The sequence below is a fragment of the Notamacropus eugenii genome, chromosome 2 (genome assembly GCF_028372415.1).
Source record: "Notamacropus eugenii isolate mMacEug1 chromosome 2, mMacEug1.pri_v2, whole genome shotgun sequence".
Taxonomy (NCBI): Eukaryota; Metazoa; Chordata; class Mammalia; order Diprotodontia; family Macropodidae; genus Notamacropus; species Notamacropus eugenii.
The window spans coordinates 310,892,714-310,911,923 of record NC_092873.1 but is presented as its reverse complement, the minus strand read 5'-3'; the positions used below and the strand labels follow the sequence as shown (position 1 = coordinate 310,911,923).

Genomic DNA, 19,210 nt, shown 5'->3' with positions numbered 1-19,210 from the left:
CAGCACCAGCAGGCAACCCAGCCCACGGATTCATCCTGTACTGTTCACCTAGCATAGCATCAAAAGCCAGAGGTTCAGAAAGCTATGATCAATACAGTAAGTGGAACTCACCCAAAAAATGCCCAAGTGAGGAGAGGGGAGGGAGGAAGGAACCAAGGGGCTAGAGCCTCCAGAGGAAAAAACTGCCATGAAACTGCCACAAGAAGATGCCTAGGTAAACTTTCAATAATCACTGCTGGAGGAAAAACAATTTTCAGAGCACTGAATACAGACTGTGCCCATACCTGTGCAGGCAAATGAAAAATGACCAAAGGAGCTTCTCTTTCTCTTCCTAATCTAAACTTGCCAAAAGTGAACAGGACCAACCTCCAAAAATAGGGGAACAATGACACAGAACATAATTAAAGATGGCCAAACCTGGAGTTAGACAATCTAGTTTCAGATCCTGACTCTTCTTCCCTTTGGATGCCTCATCCTGGACAAGTTATTTAACCTCTCTGGACCTCAGTTTCCTGATTTATAAAAATAAGGGGAATGGACCAAATGATTTCCAGGGTGCCTTCAACTTTCTGATTCTATGATAAGAGACGTCATTAGGAGGCTTTATATCATTTGCCATTTCCATTTGGGATAGATATACAAACGGACTCTTCATAGATGGAAAGATTCAGGCACATTCATGATCAAACAAAAATTTGCCCTAATCAAAGAAGTAGTTAACAGAAGAAAGATTCTGACCCAATTCAATAAAGATTTATATATACACATAACTAGAAATATTCAGATAATATGGTCCAGGATAGCCTTAATCCATCAGACCCAGTGTTTTAGCACCATGTAATACCCAGACCTGCAGTGGTAGATTCTTGGCTACCCTCTGCAACATGGTTCTAATGCCCACAGGTCCCCTGTAGCACAAGTGCATACCTCCAAACCTCAGCACAGCTTTAGGAAGTTCCCCCTGGTCTCATGGCTTAGGAAACCACAGGAACCCCACCCCAACCAGGGACTCAGAGCTATGTATGCTGAGGGCTGTACCTGAGCCATGATCATCTTATGGGCATAACAATACTATCTATCTCATAGGGTTGCTGTGAAGATTGAATGTAATAATATCTTTAGAGTGCTTTTCAAACTTTAAATTGCTGCTAGACCTCCAATTCATCATTGGAAGGTAGAAAGAAACAAGTATATGAAAGGAAGGCATGCCTTCCAACCCTTCCTGATGGGTCACTAAATTAGTTGTATGACCTTGGGAAAGTTCATCTCACCTTTGGGTTTTAGTTTTCTTATCTATTAAACAGGGAGGGTGGAGTAGCTCTAAAGTTCTATGATCTAAACATTGCTGAACATTTCCACCTCCATTGGTTGCTTATTTCTCTAAAATACTGCATTCAGCAACTAAACTAGTCTATCACTTAGCTATATTCTGCCTTATATGGTCTCTAATTGTTTCCCTATGCTAATCTTATGTCTCCAATTAGACTATAAGCTCTTTTTTATCCTTGGTAATAGTCACCAGATAAATATAGAGCTGAATTGCAACATACACTTATGAATGTGCTCACTATGGTTAAATAAAGCTTTGCTCATCCCAAAACACATTTGGTTCATGAATGTTCCCAAAATTTAAGTTTTTGCAACCATTCAATATTCACTAAACATATATTTGTTAAGCACTTACTATGTGCAAGGCTTGTGATGAGAAATAATTCCTGTACTCCCAGAGACTGCATTCTCCTGGGAAAGGGGGAGGGAGAATGACAACAGGTATGCAGAAAAGTGAATAACAAGATAACTGGAGGTGGAAGGTATACTAGTAACTGGAGGGATGAGAGAAGGCTTCATGCAGGAGCTGAGCACCTGCCTCCCAGGGTTATGGGAAGAACAAAATGAGAGGATATTTGTAAAGCACTTTGCAAACTTTAAAGCACCATAGAAATGCTAGCTCTTTTTCACCCCCACCATTACATCACCTTTGTTACCATCACCATTACCATCACCACCACTATTATCACCATCATCACCTCACCATCACCACCATCACTATCATTAAAGGAAGCTTAGAATTCTAAGAGGAAGAGGAGAAAAGAGAGAGAGCATTCCAGTAATGAAGAACAGCAATTTGTGTGAAGGTACAGACTGGAGATGGAATGCCTAGCAGATCAATTTTGCTGAGATGCAGTGTTCATGAAAGTGAGGAATATGTAATAAGCCTGGAAAAAGTGGTGTAGAGAAGACAAATTACTTGTCTGGGGTCACACAGCTAATACCTATCAAAAGCAGCATTTGAACTTCCTCCCTAACTCCAAGGTCAGTGCCCTATCCATTATATTATGCTCTCTCTCAAGCTCCCTAATGTTACTTCTCTGCTCAAGAGTCTTCATTAGTTTTTTAAGATATAAAAAATAAGATTAAAAGTAGAGGAGACTCTTTAGTGGCCTCTAAGATATAACACAAACTTTTCAGCCTGTTAAGGGATTTAAACACCTTATTTGCCTAACATATAAAATGAGGGGTTGAACTCACTTTTTAAGGAGTCTTCCAGCCCTAAAAATATACGATCCTGTTATTATGTCAGCTGTATAGAGGAAGGATTGGGAAAAGGAGGAAGGAGCAGGGGCTGAGAGATGAGTTAAGCGTCCAGCTGAGAGACCATGACAGTGGGAGCATCATAAGTAGGGAGAAGGGGGCAGTCAGATGTAATAAGTGTTCATATAAGTGGTGTAAGAATCTAGAAAAACAGTCCCAAGACCTGCATATGCCCCCACAACAGTTATGCTGTAAATGTAAATCAAAGGAAACAATTCCACTGCAACTGACACATCCTACTCAGCTAGTGTAGCAAATCTTGGAACTCTCAGTACACCCATGCCAACATTTTGCATACTCCATATACCAGTGAACACATACCAAATCATACCAATGAACAATGTTTCCAACTAACATCGTTAATACTTTATAACTAAACTCTACTAAAACCCTATTTGGGTTCAATAAATCATCCATTTCTAACATTGTTTCTATGGAACTAAATACCCCTTGTAATACTGTTTCATCTAATGGCATACTTTATCAAGGAACTAAGGAAAGATAGGACACTGTAACACAAAGCTGGAGGGAGATCAAGTTTGCAATCCTAACTTTGCTACTCCATGTGAACTCAAGCAAGACATCACATCTCTTTAGACCTGAGTTATAAAAAGAGGGATTTGGACCAGCTGATCTTGAACATCCCTTCTACCAACCAATAAATCACTGAGTATTACTGAACACCAGCCAGCATGCCGGGTAACTGAGGATACAAGTACAGAGAACAAAATGATTCCTACTCACAATGAGCAGCGATGTCAAGATAGGTATGACTTTTAATATTTAAAGCACAGGTAATAATTTCATTAATACCATGTTTTTACTAAAATTAAAAGAAAACTAAATGTCTCAATCTTTGGTGACAGTATCACAACAGACTTTCAAATGAGCTCATGCACTTTCTATTCTCAGAGAGATTACAAGACGCAGGCAATCCCCAACTTGCACTGGGTGGGACTCTAGGACTCCTATGTTATTACTTTAGACAACAGGGTAAGAGTGAGTTACATCACCTTCTGCTTCCCAAGCAGTTCTAATACACAAAGCCCTATTCCCTCAGGTCTGTGCCTGAGGTAGCCTTCTAGTATCCTAGTTGTGAACCCCATGGGGTTCCTCCTATGTCCAGCCTAAGGCCCAGTACCTACCAGCCCGAGCCTACTTTCTTATGTCCGTCCCATGGTTTTTCTCATTGGCCTACACAGCTGTTTTCTTGTTCTATCTCTCACCTTCCTTACTTAAAAAAACAACACAATAAACTACCAACCCACCAAATTGTGTGTTTGATTATTACATTGCCTGACTTCATACATGTATACATACTTGTGTAACAAGTACTGGTACTTCTATCCACCAATGTAGCTCACATCCACTCTAAGTCATTGTTAATTGTTTTCATGTGCTTACACATAGTAGGAACTGAAAAAGTGCTTGATAAACATCATTTTAAGGAGCAGTTAATACAATGACTAAAGCAATCTTATAAGTGGAAGACCCATGGAATACAAAAAAGGTTATAGCACTCTTCAGTCATGCTTTCTTAATTATGGAAACGTTGTTCCCTGAGATGATGAGTTTCCAAAATGCTGGAATGGGCAACCTGGGAAGTCATGAGTTGCAGCTGAACTGGGCAGGGAAACTTTCATGATGGGTCCCCTGAAATATGTTAGTCCTCACATGTACTGTCACCATGCCCCCATCAGCGGATCCAGAATCAATGACATCCCAGCTTGAAAGATTTCCCCTCCTTCGAGGTTGGCAAGCAGACTTTCAGGTATGGTCTAGATTAGACTAGACTCTAAGGGACTCTAAGGTCACTTCTAACTCTCAGAATGAAATAAGCATTTATTAAGCAATTACTATGTGTCAGGCACTGTGCTAAGTCCTTCACAAATATTATCTCATTTGATCCTTACAACTCTGTGAGGCAGATGTTATCATTCCCATTTAACAAAAGAGGAAACCGAGGCAGAGGTTAAATGACTTATCCAGTGTCATACAGTTTGTAAGTACCCAAGACTGGATTTGGACAGGCTCAGCACTCTATCTACTGAACCACCTTGATGCTAAGACACCTGTCCTGTTAGATCCTTCAAACATCCAGAGTCACTGTGAAGCCAAGAGGAGGCAAGTGATTTATAGATTCTTCAGAAAACTTTACAATCCATGGTACAGATCTCATTAACCTATTTCATCCTGCAGAGGTGGCCCAGCCAACATATTGGAAAAGACATTAAGGCAGAGCCAAGATGGTAGAGTAGAAAGATGCACCTACTCTAGCTCTTCCCTTACAGACCATAAAATACCTATAAAAATGACTCTAAACAAATTCTAGAGCAGCAGAAGTCACAAAACGACAGAGTGAAAGAGATTTCCAACCCAAGACAGCCTGGAAGGCCGACAGGAAAGGTCTATTACACCGGGTGCAGAGCAGAGCGCAGCCCACGGAGCCCAGCCCAGCTTTGACAGAGTGGCACTGGCAGGAACAAGATGGGAGGAGGCTGGGGTGTGGAATCCCAGACAGCAGCTGCGGTTCCCAGATCCCTCAACCCACAGACACCAGAGACAGCTTCAAAGGTCAGTGAGAAAGTTTTTTCACCTGGATGATAAGGGAGCAGGGTCATCCCCTAGCTCCAGACTCAGGCGCAGCAGCATCCATTTTTGGAGCCCTTGGCCTAAAGACCCTGAGAGAATTGAGCCGCTGAGCTGGATCTCAGCCCAGGCAGCCCTGGGATGAGGAAGAGCGCTGGTGTGGTGAAGCTAGTGGAGGCTCTGGAAAGGGAATTCTACTTGCAAATCCTGGGCAGAAAAGCTTTGGTAGCTCCCAGACCAGAGTGCATGCCAGGAGAGGGGTAAACTCTTCTCCACTGATTGTGCCACCTTGGAGGAACCGAGAACTTACAGGTTCCCAGAGAATGCCCCGCTCTTGACAAAGGATTTCAAAAATCAAGTAACTGGCTGGGAAAATGCCCCCAAAAAGGGGAAAAAAAATAAGACTATAGAAGGTTACTTTCCTGGTGAACAGGTATTTTCTTCCATCCTTTCTGATGAGGAAGAACAAAACTTACCATAAGAGGATGACATAAAAGTCAAGGCTTCTGCATCCAAAACCTCCAAAATAAATAAACAATGGTCTCAGGCCATGGAAGAGCTCAACAAGGATTTTGAAAATCAAGTAAGAGAGGTGGAGGAAAAATTGGAAAGAAAAATGAGAGTGATGCAAGAAAATCATGAAAAGCAAGTCAACAGCTCGCTAAAAGAGACCTAAAAAAGTGTGGAAGAAAATAACACCCTTAAAAATAGACTAACTCAAATGACAAAAGAGGCCCAAAGAGCCAATGAAGAGAAGAATGCTTTCAAAAGCAGAATTAGCCAAATGGAAAAGGAGGTTCAAAAGCTCACTGAACAAAATAGTTCTTTAAAAATTAGAATGCAGCAGGTGGAAGCTAATGACCTTATGAGAAACCAATAAATTACAAAACAAAACCAAAAGAATGAAAAAATAGAAGACAGTGTGAAATATCTCGTTGTAAAAACAACTGATCTGGAAAATAGATCCAGGAGAGACAATTTAAAAATTATGGGACTACCTGAAAGCCATAATCCAAAAAAGAGCCTAGATACCATCTTTCATGAAATTATCAAGGAAAACTGCCCTGATATTCTAGAACCAGAGGGTAAAACAAATATTGAAAGAATTCACCAATCACCTTCAGAAAGAGAGGCAAAAAGAAAAACTCCTAGGAATACTGTGGACCAATTCCAGAGTTCCCAGGTAAAGAAGAAAATATTGTAAGCAGTCAGAAAGAAACAATTCAAGTATTGTGGAAGTACAATCAGGATAACACAAGATGTAGCAGCTTCTACATTAAGGGATCGAAGAACTTGGAATATGATACTCCAGGAGTCAAAGGAACTAGGATAAAAACCAAGAATCACCTGCCCAGCAAAACTGAGTATAATACTTCAAGGGAAAAAAATGGTCATTCAATGAAATAGAGGACTTGCAAGCATTCTTGATGAAAAGACCAGAGCTGAATAGAAAATTTGACTTTCAAACACAAGAATCAAAAGAAGCATGAAAAGGTAAACAGGAAAGAGAAATCATAAGGGACTTACTAAAGTTGAACTGTTTACATTCCTACATGGAAAGATAATATTTGTAACTCTTGAAACTTTTCTCAGTATTTAGATAGTTGGAGGGATTATACATACATATATATGTATATATATATACATATATATACACACACATATACACAGAGGACACAGGGTGAGTTGAACAGGAAGGGATGATATCTAAAAAAATAAAATTAAGGTGAGAGAGAGGAATATATTGGGAGGAGAAAGGGAGAAATAGAATGGGGCAAATTATCTCTCACAAAAGAGACAAGAAAAAGCTTTTTCAATGGAGGGGAAAAGGGGGGAGGTGAAAGGGAAAAAGTGAAGCTTACTCTCATCACATTTGGCTTAAGGAGGGAATAACATGCACACTTAATTTGGTACAAAAAATCTATCTTACACTACAAGAAAGTAGGGCAGAAAAGGATAAGTGGGGTGGGGGGATGATAGAAGGGAGGGCAAATGGGAGGAGGAAGTAATAAGAAGTAAACACTTTAGGGGAGGGACAAGTTCTAAAGAGAGAACTGAATAAATAGGGAGCAGGATAGGATGGAGGAAAATATAATTTAGTCTTTCACAACCTGACTATTATGGAAGTCTTTAGCAAAACTACACATACATAGCCTATATTGAATTGCTTGCCTTCTCAGTGGAGATGGGTGGGGAGGGAGGAAGGGAGAGAAGTTGCAACTCAAAGTTTTAGGAACAAATGCTGAAAATTGTTTTTGCATGCAACTGGGAAATAAGAAATACAGGCAATGGGGTATAGAAATCTATCTTGTCCTACAAGAAAAGAGAGAAGATGGGGATAAGGGAAGGGAGGGGTTTGATAGAAGGGAGAGCAGAAGGGGTAATCAGAATGCACAATGTTTCAGGGTGGGGGAGGGGAGAGATGGGGAGAAAATTTGGAACTCAAAATCTGGTGGAAATGAATGCTGAAAACTAAAAATAAATAAATTAATTAAAAAACCCAAACATTCCAATGTTTTTGGCTTGGATATAAGTTTCATTCCTCCCTCTCCCTCCCAATCTATGACTAGATCTCAGTTCCTTTCCATTCATTCTATAGGGCTTAACTTTTATGTCACATTTTGGGTATTATATCACCAATAGAAAGATGCTGCAGTTGAATACGTCCATTATTCATTTCTCTATTGCCATTTGGGTCACCTGTAAGCATTCCATGATTCACAAAATTCCCAGAGAAAATGTCGAGAGGGGTTCCTAAGGGAAAAGCTTCAGTCAGTTGCAGCCAGTACAACGCAGCCTACTCTATGATGTAATGAAGAAAAGCCTTCCTATATCTTACCTTCTCTAAGATAAGCATCCCCATACTAAACCATTATATCTTGTGATCCATACATCTCAAGATCTTGAGGACCTTCATCCTCCTCTGGAGACTTTACCAGACCCTTTAAAAGGGGGTGCTGTGGACTAATACACACTCTAGATATAGTCCAACCACTATAGACCTAGCACCTCTCTACCTTTGCACACTATACTTTTCTTAAGGCATTTTGAGACTTACATTAGCTTTTTGTGGCTATGGTATCACAATGCTACCAAATACTGAGCTTGCCATCCACTGAAATCCCCAGATCTTTTTCAAATGGTCTACCTAGCTACACTTTGCCCTCTTTCCACTTGCAAAGCTGATTTTTTAAAAAAATGTATAAGATTTATCCCTCTTAAATTTCATCCTCTTAGATTCTGTCAATCTTTGGATTCCTCCAAATTCTGTCAGATCTTACCAGCTTTGTGTATGATGACAATTTGATAAACATATGATCTGAGTCTATACACAGGTTATGAATAATAATAACTGACATTGACTAAAAATGCTAAACACCACAGGAGAGCCAAGCACAGATCCCTGGGGGAACTTGGCTAAAGACTTCCTTCCAAGTTCACAGATGATCATGGAAACACAGATTGAGAACCAGAAAGGACTTTAGAAGTTACTGAGTCCAACGTCCTCATTTTCAGATGGAAAAACTGAGTGACTTGTCAGAGTCACATTGGTAGTAAGCATCGAAGGTAGGATTTTAACCAAGGTCTTTCTGACTCCAAGGTTGGTGGACTATCTCCTACAACAATGTTTTGTGGAAAACAAACTGTAGCATTAATGTTTACTCTTTGGGTCTATCAATTCAACCATTTCTACATCTACTGAACAGCACTATTATCATCCACTTTTTTCCCCTGCTGTGTGACTTGTCAAACCAAACTCTTTGGAATGGTTATGGATCACAGAGAAGAGGTTCTGTAAGCTTCTGGAGATCAATGTAATCAAGGTAACATCATCTACAAACAGAAGCATATTGACAACCTCACCATCAGGAGGATGGTAAAGGGGCATTAACCTACTAGGGAGAATGCTAGACCTGGGTCTAGGAGAAATGTGGTCTTAAATCCCATCTCCTTTATTGTGTGGCCATAAGCAAGCCACCTAACCCTTGGGAACCTGTTTTCTTATTTGTAAAGTAGGGGTGATAATAATAATAGTTTTAGTACATATCTCACAGAATTGTTATGTAAGTAATATGTGTCAAGTGTTTGGAAAACTTTATAGCATCCTATCAATGTCAGTTACTGTTGTTATATTATCTTAGAGGGAATTCTTCATTTGGCCTCTGGGCTGGTCATCCTCCAGGACAGTAACAGATGCATTGGTTGAGTATATGCCTACCTGTCTCCCTGATTTATGCCTTCTTTGACATTAATAATGGTTAGCATTTAGATAGCACTTTAAGGTCTGCTATATGCTTTCATATTATTTAATTCAAACCCAACAAGTTTGGGAGAGAGGCACTACTTTGATACTCATTTTTCTGATGAGGAACCTGAGACAGAGAGGCTGGGTGACTAGCCCAGGGTTATATAGTTAATAAGTATCTGAGGCAGAATCTGAACTGAGGTCTTCCTAACCCCAAGTGCAGCACTCAATGCATTAAGATATCTAGCTGCCTTGATATCCAAAAATTTGAAAAGAATCATCTCTTTTGTCATATCTTTGAAGGAATATGATGTGATTTTAATACATGTGTACTGTATATATGTATAACAGTGTACTTATGTGTGCACAAACTGTGTGTACATATATGTATACATACGTATACATATATACATGCAGATATACATGCATGTGCACTGGGCGCCTCACTGGCACAGTGAATGGAACGCTTGGCCTGAAGTCAGGAAGGCTTAAGTCAAATCTGACCTCCAACATTTGCTAGCTGTGTGACTCTGAGCAAGTCACTTAAATTCTGTTTGCCTATTTCCTGTAAAATAGGGATGAGAATAAAAGCACTTACCTCCCACGGCTATTTTGAGGATCAAATGAGATAATTGTTAAGTGCTTAGAATGGCACCTGGCACATAACAAGCACCATATGAATGTTAAGTTATTGTTATCATCATCACCATTACACACACACACACGAATATGTATGTATGATTGTATATAATACATATCACGTATTACATACCAATATTATATATTACATACCAACATTATATATAGATATGCACACCTTGCTGGAGAAAAGTCTTTAACAATCAAATAACTCTTTATAAACAAAGAACACAATTGCATATATTTCACACCTTTCAGGCACTGTTGTGACTATAAAGATGTATTCTTCTGGAGAATGTGAAAGCCTGCCTCTCCACTTTCAGGTTCTTATAAAAAATACTCTCAGTATAGGGACAGAACATTCTCAAGATTTTATGGAGATGACATTTTGGGTATATCTTATTCTTCTTAGAAGTTAAATAATTTGTCCAAGGTTTCAGAGGTAAACTGAGGTGCTTTTTTCCCCTCTAGTGCTGACTTTGCATTTTCTGAACTTTGCTATTTCTTTCTTTCTTGACGTTATATCATGTACAGTTTGTTAAATATGATATTTATGCCCATTCTATTAAAACAAATTGAGCATCAGGCCCCTACCAGGATAGCCTCCTATTATAGCTTCTTCTATGAGAAAAGACAGCATAATATGATGAATAGAGAGTCAGACTTAGATCAAAAGCAGCTCCTTTTGTGGGCTTGTATGACCCTAAGTAAGTCACTTAATCTCTCAGTGGCTCAGATAACTCTCTAAACCTAAGTAAGATGTAAAATGGCATTGGAAGAAGGAGTTTCCTATTTCCTTGAAAACAGGTTTGAAGAGAGAGAAACAGGAAAAAGGAAATTCATTTTGTATAATATCAACATATAGCCCTCCTTCTAGGAAGGCAATATTCAACAAATTGGAAGGCTGCTGATATTTTTAATCATAGAATTTCAGATATAATGACAGTAAGAGCTTATAAGTACATAATACCGGATGGTTTTCATGCTAGCATCTCAGCTGATTATCAAAGCAACCTTCTGACAAAGGCAGGACAAGTATTATTCCATTTTACAAATGAGAAAACTGAGCTTAAGGGTCTTATCCAAGTTCAGAATGCAGCTATTAGAGAACTAGGACCCAGGTGTTCAGACTTCCAGGAGCGCTCACTTTTCTCTCTATCATGATGCCTCCTAAACTCAGGATTGATTTGTAAAGAGGCTTTAAGTTTTATACTTCAGAAAGATAGGGTGTTTAAAGCCTCTGTTGTCATGCTAATAATTGTTACAAAGAATTCAAAAAAAATTCACAAAGCAGAAGTGAAGATTTCATGATCTCTTCGGGCCTCAGTTTCCCCATCTGTAAAATAAGGGGTTTGAATGTGATTATCCCTGAGATCCCGTCTAGCTGTAAAGTCTATAATTCTAACTGTGCAAACTTGGATCTTGACCCTATACTTTGTAATTTTACTGACTGTCATAACTTGCTGCAGGCTATAAATCTTTGACGGAGTGGAAGAATCCAGAAAATATAAAGATTAGAATTTAGATATATGGAAACTCCACTTAAACTAACATAAAAATCAAGTCTCAAACTATTTCAGTGCTCTGCATCTCCATTCAGCACTAATTCTATTGCTTAAAATTTCATTCAAAAGAAAATTTCAGTATACTTCTTAAAGAAAGTGTGGGGTATGGAAAGGAATGCAGAACCTGGAATCAGGATGCCTCAACTCGAATTCTGGCTCTGACATTTAAATGAAGTGTAACTTTGGTTAAGTCATTTGGCTTCGCTAAGGCTCAGTTTTTTCATGTATAAAAAAGAAGAAATGATTTTGTTCTGAGCAGCAGATGGGCAACAGGGAACAGAACACTTGCTATGAAGACAGAAAGATCACAGAAAAATAGATTTGGAGTTGGAAGGGACCTTAAAGTCCATTAAGTCCAAATACCTCTTATCCCATTTTGCAGATGGGGAAGCTGAGGCACAGACTTGTCCAGAGTTAAGCGAACTAGTCCAGGTGTAGGGAACTTTCGGTCTCCAGGACACATGTGGCCCTGCAGGTCCTCAAGTTAGGTCCTTTGACTAGTCTAAGGGAAGCAATTGAGGACCTAGAGGGACATGAGTCAGTGACTGAGGCAGGATCTGAACCCAGAGTCTCTGACTCCAGTTTCAGTGCCCTATTCATTACATGACACTGACACACAAGACGTGGATTACACATCTTGCCTCTCAATATCCCCCTAGATAACTCTAAATAGCTGCAAAAGCGCTTTGTATAACCTTCCACTGCTCCTATACATGTCCTCATTTCTCTGATGGCATGGTCTTTTTCGGCAACGAAGGACCAACACAACAACATACTTGCTACTGATGAAACTGGCAACTCTTGGCTGAAGAAACTTTAGCTACCCATGCAGACTGGCACCATCTTTGTAACTTTGTAACTTAGAGTCTTAAGGAGAGAGCAGCCCTGAGATGCAGGGTCACACGGAGATTCGATCAGTAAGTATAGAGAGGTCCCGGGGAAATCATCTTAAGAACTGGAACTATAGGAGACCCCGTGTTAAAAACAAGCCTAAATCGCTCAACTTGGGCAGCTGCTCTTGGCATCTGCGAGTACGTGAAGCATTCCTTTCAACCTCTGGGACTTTGTCCGCTTTAGTTTAAAGCAACTTCGAAAAAAGGACAACGCCCCGGAAAAGAGCGCGCAGGGAATCCTCGTCCCCTGGCCCGGATGACGCCAAGGGGCTACTTGGGCTTGGGGGATGCTCTGAGCTGAGCCGTCGGTCCCTCTCCTCCGGCCCCCTTCCGCTCCCCCCGCCCTTCCTCGGCCCTGCCCAGGCGCTGAGCATCCTGCCCTCGCAGGGGGTAGTCCTCCCTCCCCGCCCCCGCCTACCTGAGCCGGAGGTTGGCCATGAACTCGGACATAGTGACCGAGTCCATGAGCACGAAGTCCGCCTTGCCGAACTCGAGGCTCTCTTGCTCCGCCATGGCGCAGGCGGCACAGGTGGGAGCCCGGCGGCCGAGGATGGAAGCGTGGACCGGGCCGGGCGGGGCTGGGCTGGGGGAGACCTGAGGCCCCCTGGGCGCAGCGCGGCTGGCAGCGGTCCGGACTCAGGCGGGCGGGGCGGCCCGGTTCGTGGCTGAGGCGTCTCCGAAGAAAGCCCAGAGCCGGCAGTTTCCGCTCCTCCCGCTGCGGCTGCCCGGGCGCTGTGGGAGACGGGAGACCGAGACGGAGACAGCGGCGGCTGGTCCCGCCCTGGTCCGGCCCGGGCCCGCCCCTGCCTGGCCCTCTCCTCCCCTCCCGCCCCCTCTCCGAGGGGGCCGCCCCAGCTGGGCCCGCAGCCTCCGCCTCCTCCCGCTCCACACCTGGGCCGCGCGCACACAGCAGCGAGACTCCGCCGGGGGCCCGGGGATGCGCGCTCCGGCGCCCTGGGCTGTGCCCGCCAGCGCGCACCCGCCTGCCCACCCACTAGAGCTCGGGAGCCTGCTTCCCCGAAGCGGCTGCGCCCTCTGTGGGCCGGCCACGCGTCCGGGCTTGGGTGGAGGTGGAGCGTAGACTGGGAGTTTTCGTTTTTACTCGACTAGGGAATGTTGGGAGAGCCCTGGGGAATCACAAGATAGTAGATTTAAAGTTGCGAGGGACCACAGAGACCACTTGTTACAGATGAGGAAACTGAGGCCCAGAAAGTCCCGTAACTTTTCCAGTGTCACACAGAGGTAACTGGCAGAGGCAGGAGAACGATTATATCTCATAAAGAGTGCTGGTATCAGCCAAGGAAACCTGGCTTCACCTCCCTCTTTCTTCCCCCCACCCATTACAACGTCAGTGTGACCCTGGTCAAGTCAACCACTAAGTGCTCTAGGTAACTCTCTAAAGAATCTTCCTTGGTAGAAGGAAGTTCCTAGTCCAGGAGTTCCCTCTATCAATGAAATCCCAGGTTCACTTCCCCATCCCTCAAACAAAAACCATTTTTGGCCGCTTTGTTTGAATCGTGATCCCCTTGCCCCAGATGACCATCAGACAACAGCAATTAAAAGAATTAGCTTGTGCTCCTACTAGTTAAGGGTTAAAAAGAGCTTCCCCTAAACAGCCCTGTAAACAATCCTGTAAAGCAGTTAGTGCATTTGGAATTCCCTTTTACAGAGGAAGAGACAAAAGTTCAGAGGCATAGGTGACTTGTCCAGGGTTACATAGTAAATGACCGATTCAGGTTCCCAACTCCAAATACTGGTCTCCTCCTAATGATCTCCTCCCAGACAAATTTTGCCTTGCTATTCCCCACTCTGGTGTCCTCAGTGTTTGCTTCAGTCTGTACTGATGACTTAGTACCTTTTGAAATCATTTCTGTCCAAGTTGTGTAGTTAAAAATATCCTCTTAATTATCAGTTATTTAACCTTTGTATTCTGTCTTATCTCTTTAACAGTGGAGGGAGGAGGGAAGTGTCAACTAGATTGGAAGTTCATTTAGGTCAAGAACTTGAAAGATCAAAGATCTAGAATTTTTAGGTCTTAAAAATTTTACTTCTTAAAAGCCTTCTGTTCCAACCCTCTCATTTTGCAGATAGGGAAACTGAGGCACAGAGGTTAAGTGACTTGCCCATGGTCTCATATAGCTTTCTAAGTGGCAGATCTATGATTCAAATCCAAGTCCTCAGTTCTTTCCGTTGAACCCCAATGACTCTCAACCCCTAGTATATTTTCATATGTTCCTATAGCCACAGTGTCTTGAACAAAAAGGGATTCATAAGCACTGAATACCTTCCTAAATGATCAATTAATAGAATTGAATGGATTGTATGAGATCACATAGGGTCATAGCTCTTCAGATGAACAGGAACTTGGTCCAATCCTTTCACTTTACAGAAAAAGAAACTGAGGAGATACAGTGACTTGCCTAAGATCACACAATTGTTACCAGAGGCAGAATTTAAACCCAGATCCTCTATATTCTCAAAGTTCAATAGTAAGTTGCCTATTTGGAGCTCAACATATCTTTTTTTTTCCTCATAGAAATAATATTGTCTCTGAGGTAGTGGATAGAGCACTGGACCTGGAGTCAGGAAGAACTGAGTTCAAATCTGGTCTCGGACACTTACTAGCTATGTGACCCTATGCAAGTCATTTAACCTTGTTTGTCTCAGTTTCTTTATGTGTAAAATGGGAAAGAAATGCCAAACCATTCCAGTATCTTTGCCAAAAAAACAAAAATGCCAAAACCCAAATAGAGTCATGAAGAATTGGACATGACTTAACAACAAATTTTTTTAGATATAATCCTGGATTTAGAATCAGGAGAACTGGGTGTAAATCCTATGTCAGAAAGTTTCTATATGATTATGAGTAAATCATAGAATACTCCCAGAGTCTCAGCATCCTTATCTATAAAAGGAGGGATAAAAGTAGTTTTACTTTGCAAGGCTGCTGTGAGGCATAGCAAAAGGGGTCTGCAGATCTAGATCTGCCCTTACTTCTATTAATGGGAATAGACCGCAAATCTTGTGTCCATGACTTTTGCCCATAGATGCTCCACCAATGGGAAGTCCCAGATAGGCTTTTGTGGACTGCCTTATGAAGCCAATCTTTAAGGTAAGGTTACCTTAAACCACTACAAATGTGTCACTACCAATGTGACCTTAGGCAAGTCAACCTCCCTGGGCCTCAGTTTCCTCACCTGTAAAATGAAGGAATCGGACTAGATGGTCTTTCAGGTACCTTCTGGATTGAGAGCCAGGCTCTTATGCTACTGATCCTTTGAAATTCATTTCTTCCTTCAGTATACCTATGACATGTTGGTTAGAGCATTGGCCCCAGAGTCAGAAGGACCTGTACTGAAATCCTGCTCCTGATGCTTTCTGACTATATGACCATGGGCAAGTTACTTAATGTCTCCATTTATTTAAAAAAAGGGGGGGGGCAGGGGATAGGACTGGGCTATATGGTCTTGCATATCACTTCCAATTCTAAATCCAGGTTCTTAACCATCCTGTGATCTCTTCCTCCATTTTTTACAAAACACCTTTTCTGTATCTCTCTTCCTTACCTCTACAGCATTCTACTTTGTATCATATTTACTAGTATACATGTCTTGGAAAACCCGTGGTATACAGGCATACCTTGTTTTATTGTGCTTTGTGGATATGGCATTTTTTACAAATCGAAGGTTTGTGGTAACCCTGCCTTGAGCGAGTCTGCTGGTAGCATTTTTTCCAACAGCATGTGCTCACATCATGTTTCTGTGTCACATTCTGGTAATTCTTGTAATATTTCAAACCTTTTTATTATTGTAATATCTGTTATGGTGATCTGTGATCTTTGATGTTAACTATTGTAATTGTTTTGAGACTCCATGAACCTCACCCATATAAGATAATTGATATTAATTGATAAAATGTGTGTGTTCTGAGTGCTCCATTGACTGATCATTCTGTGATCTCTCTCTCTCTCTCTTGAAATTAGGCCAATTAATAACCCTACAATGGCCTCTAAGTGTTCAAATGAAAAGAAGAATCAATTGACTTGGCAGACTTTGTTGTCTTATTTTAATAAATTGCCACAGCCATCCCAACTTTCAGTAGCTACCACCCTGATAAGTCAGCAGCCATCGACATTGAGACAAAACCTTTTACCAGCAAAAAGATTACGACTGCTAACAGTTCAGATGATAGCATTTTTTAGCAAAAAGTATTTTTAATTAAGGCATGTAAATTGTTTTGTTTATTGCCCATTTAATAAACCACAGTATAGGGTAAGCATAACTTTTATTTGCACTGGGAAACTAAAAAAATTCATATGACTTGCTTTATGGGAATATTTGCTTTATTGTGGTAGTCTGGAACTGAATCTGTGATATCTCTGAGGTATGCCTGCATTGTAAGGTCCTTGATGGCAGCATAGAAAAGTCCTTAATAAAATGTTGGTTGTACGGAAATTCACTGCACTAAAGAATCAAGAAAACACTCTACATAATGACTACATTGTTAATGGGAAGAACAGCCACAAAGAAAATTCAAAATAAATGTTGCAAAATAATAAAGAAGTATTATTATTAATTAATTATTAAAGTTATAAAGAAACATTGGAAGACACTCCCAGTACACCTCTTAACAGAGCTGAAAGGGTATTGTATTGGCCATATTTTCAGATTTTGTCAGTACATTGATCGGTTATGTTGATTTTTCCCTCTTCTTTTTTTTTAATTTAAAAATACTGTTTATTACGTGGGATGGCTTTCTGGAGGAAAGGAAGGGATACTTGGGAAAACAATGGTGAATTTCTAAAAAAACACATCAGGTAGAATTTGAACTCAGGTCTTCCTGACTCCAAGTTTAGCACTCCATGAAAGGTTCCTGATTTCTTACTTGGGTTTAAGAAATAGGACTTTATAATATTTTGAGCTGGAAGGGACTTCTAGCTCACATTGGTCAAGTTAAGGAGTTCTTAATCTTTTGTGTGTCATGGACACCTTGGGCAGTCTGATGAAGCCAATCTTTCTTAGACTAAAATTTTTCAATGAGTAAAATGAAATTCATAGGGTTACAGAGGAAACAAATTATATTGAAATACAGTTATCAAAATATTCTTTAAGAGCACAAGTTCATTAACCTTACATTAAGAACCCCTGATCTAGTCTATCCTTTTCACTTTACAGCCAAGGCAACTGAGGGCTAAAAAGATTAAAGATTAGTTCAACTGGGATTTGAATTATAAACTTGATTAGAATTTAAGTACCATAAGGCCAAGGACTCATTTGTCCTTGTATTCCCAAAGCCTAGCACATAGTAGGTGCTTAATTTAATGCTTGTTGATTGGCAGATTGAACCCAGGTTCTTTGACTCCAAGTTTGGACCCTTTAAACCATTCCCTTCTCATACTCCTTTTTTTTTTTTTTAAAAGATGAGAGAGACAAAGGGTAGGAGCATCCGTCCCTAGAACAATATGGTGATCAAGTACAAATGACCAGGTACAAGTGTGGACTGCACTGGGTCTCTAATCTCTTTTTAAGGAATTCCTTATGAATCAAGCCATTTGAAGAGACCAGACCAATGGTCTGGTCCAGCAGCCAATCAATCAACAAACATTTGGGATGTATCTTCTATGTGACAGGCACTGTGCTAAGTGCTAAGGATATAAAGAAAGGCACAAACAACTTCAATAATCAAGAAACAAGAAAACAGCCTCTGTTCTCAAGGAGCTCATAGTCTAATGGGGGAGACAATATGGGGCGGGGCAAGCTTTGGACAGAGACACACAGAGTAGATGGAAGGTAATCTCAGGGAAGCTCAAGATTGGTGAGAGGAGCAAAGAAAGGCTCCCTGCAGAAGGCAGGATTGGAGATGAGTCTTGAAGGAACCCAGGACACAGTGGTGAGGAGAGAGGACGTGCTGGGCGTGGAGAACGAATCACAAAATGGAGACTTATGTTGGAGAAACAGCAGGAAGATTAATGTCACTAGATCCTAGAGTACCTGCATGGAATAAAGTCTAAGAAGACTGGAAAGGTGAAAAAGAACTGGTTGGGAAGGACTTTAAATGCCAAAAGGGGGGGTTTATTTTTGATCCTGGAGGTAATAGGGAGAGCCATTGGAGTTTATTAAGTATATGTGTGACCTGTTCATACCTGTGCTGTAGGATGATCACTTGGGCAGCTGAGGGGAGGATAGATTGGATTGAGAAGAGATTTTAGCAAGGAGATCAACCAGGAGACTGGAATTTTTTTGTTTGTTGTTTTGTTTTGTTTTTGAGGCAATCAGGGTTAAGTGATTTATCCAGGGTCACACTGCTAGTAAATGTCTCAGGTCACATTTGAACTCAGGTCTTCCTGACTCCAGGGCCAGTGTTCTCTCCATTGTACCACCTAGCTGCCCCAGAAGGCCATTTCAATATTCCTCCCCTTCCAGTTTCCTCGGCTTCCTTCAAGTCCCAGCGAAAAGTCCACCTTCTACAGGAAGTCTTTCCTGATCCCTCTTAATTCTAGTGCCTTCCTTCCCTTTATTATTTCAGATTTTTCCTATATAGAGTTTATTTGTACATAGCTGTTTGCATGTTTTCTCTTCTCCCATCTCCCACCCCCATTAGACTGTGAACTCCTTGGGAGCTGGAACTGTTTATTCTTTTTCTTTGCTCCTCTAGCACTTATCACAGTAGTATAGCATATAGTAGAT

The 19,210-nt window shown here is 41.2% G+C and overlaps 1 protein-coding gene across 3 annotated transcripts in view; it reads right to left on the bottom strand.

The window, feature by feature from the left end:
• The window catches only part of MYO1D (myosin ID), a 395,320-nt gene extending 382,059 nt beyond the window's left edge, over window positions 1-13,261 (bottom strand). For all 3 annotated transcript variants that reach the window (XM_072644957.1, XM_072644959.1, XM_072644958.1), the window contains exon 1: window positions 12,943-13,261. In XM_072644957.1, the coding sequence (XP_072501058.1) occupies window positions 12,943-13,037 (95 nt within the window). In that variant the 5' untranslated portion in view covers window positions 13,038-13,261. The remainder of the gene's footprint in view (window positions 1-12,942) is intronic.
• Window positions 13,262-19,210: the final 5,949 nt, after the last annotated feature.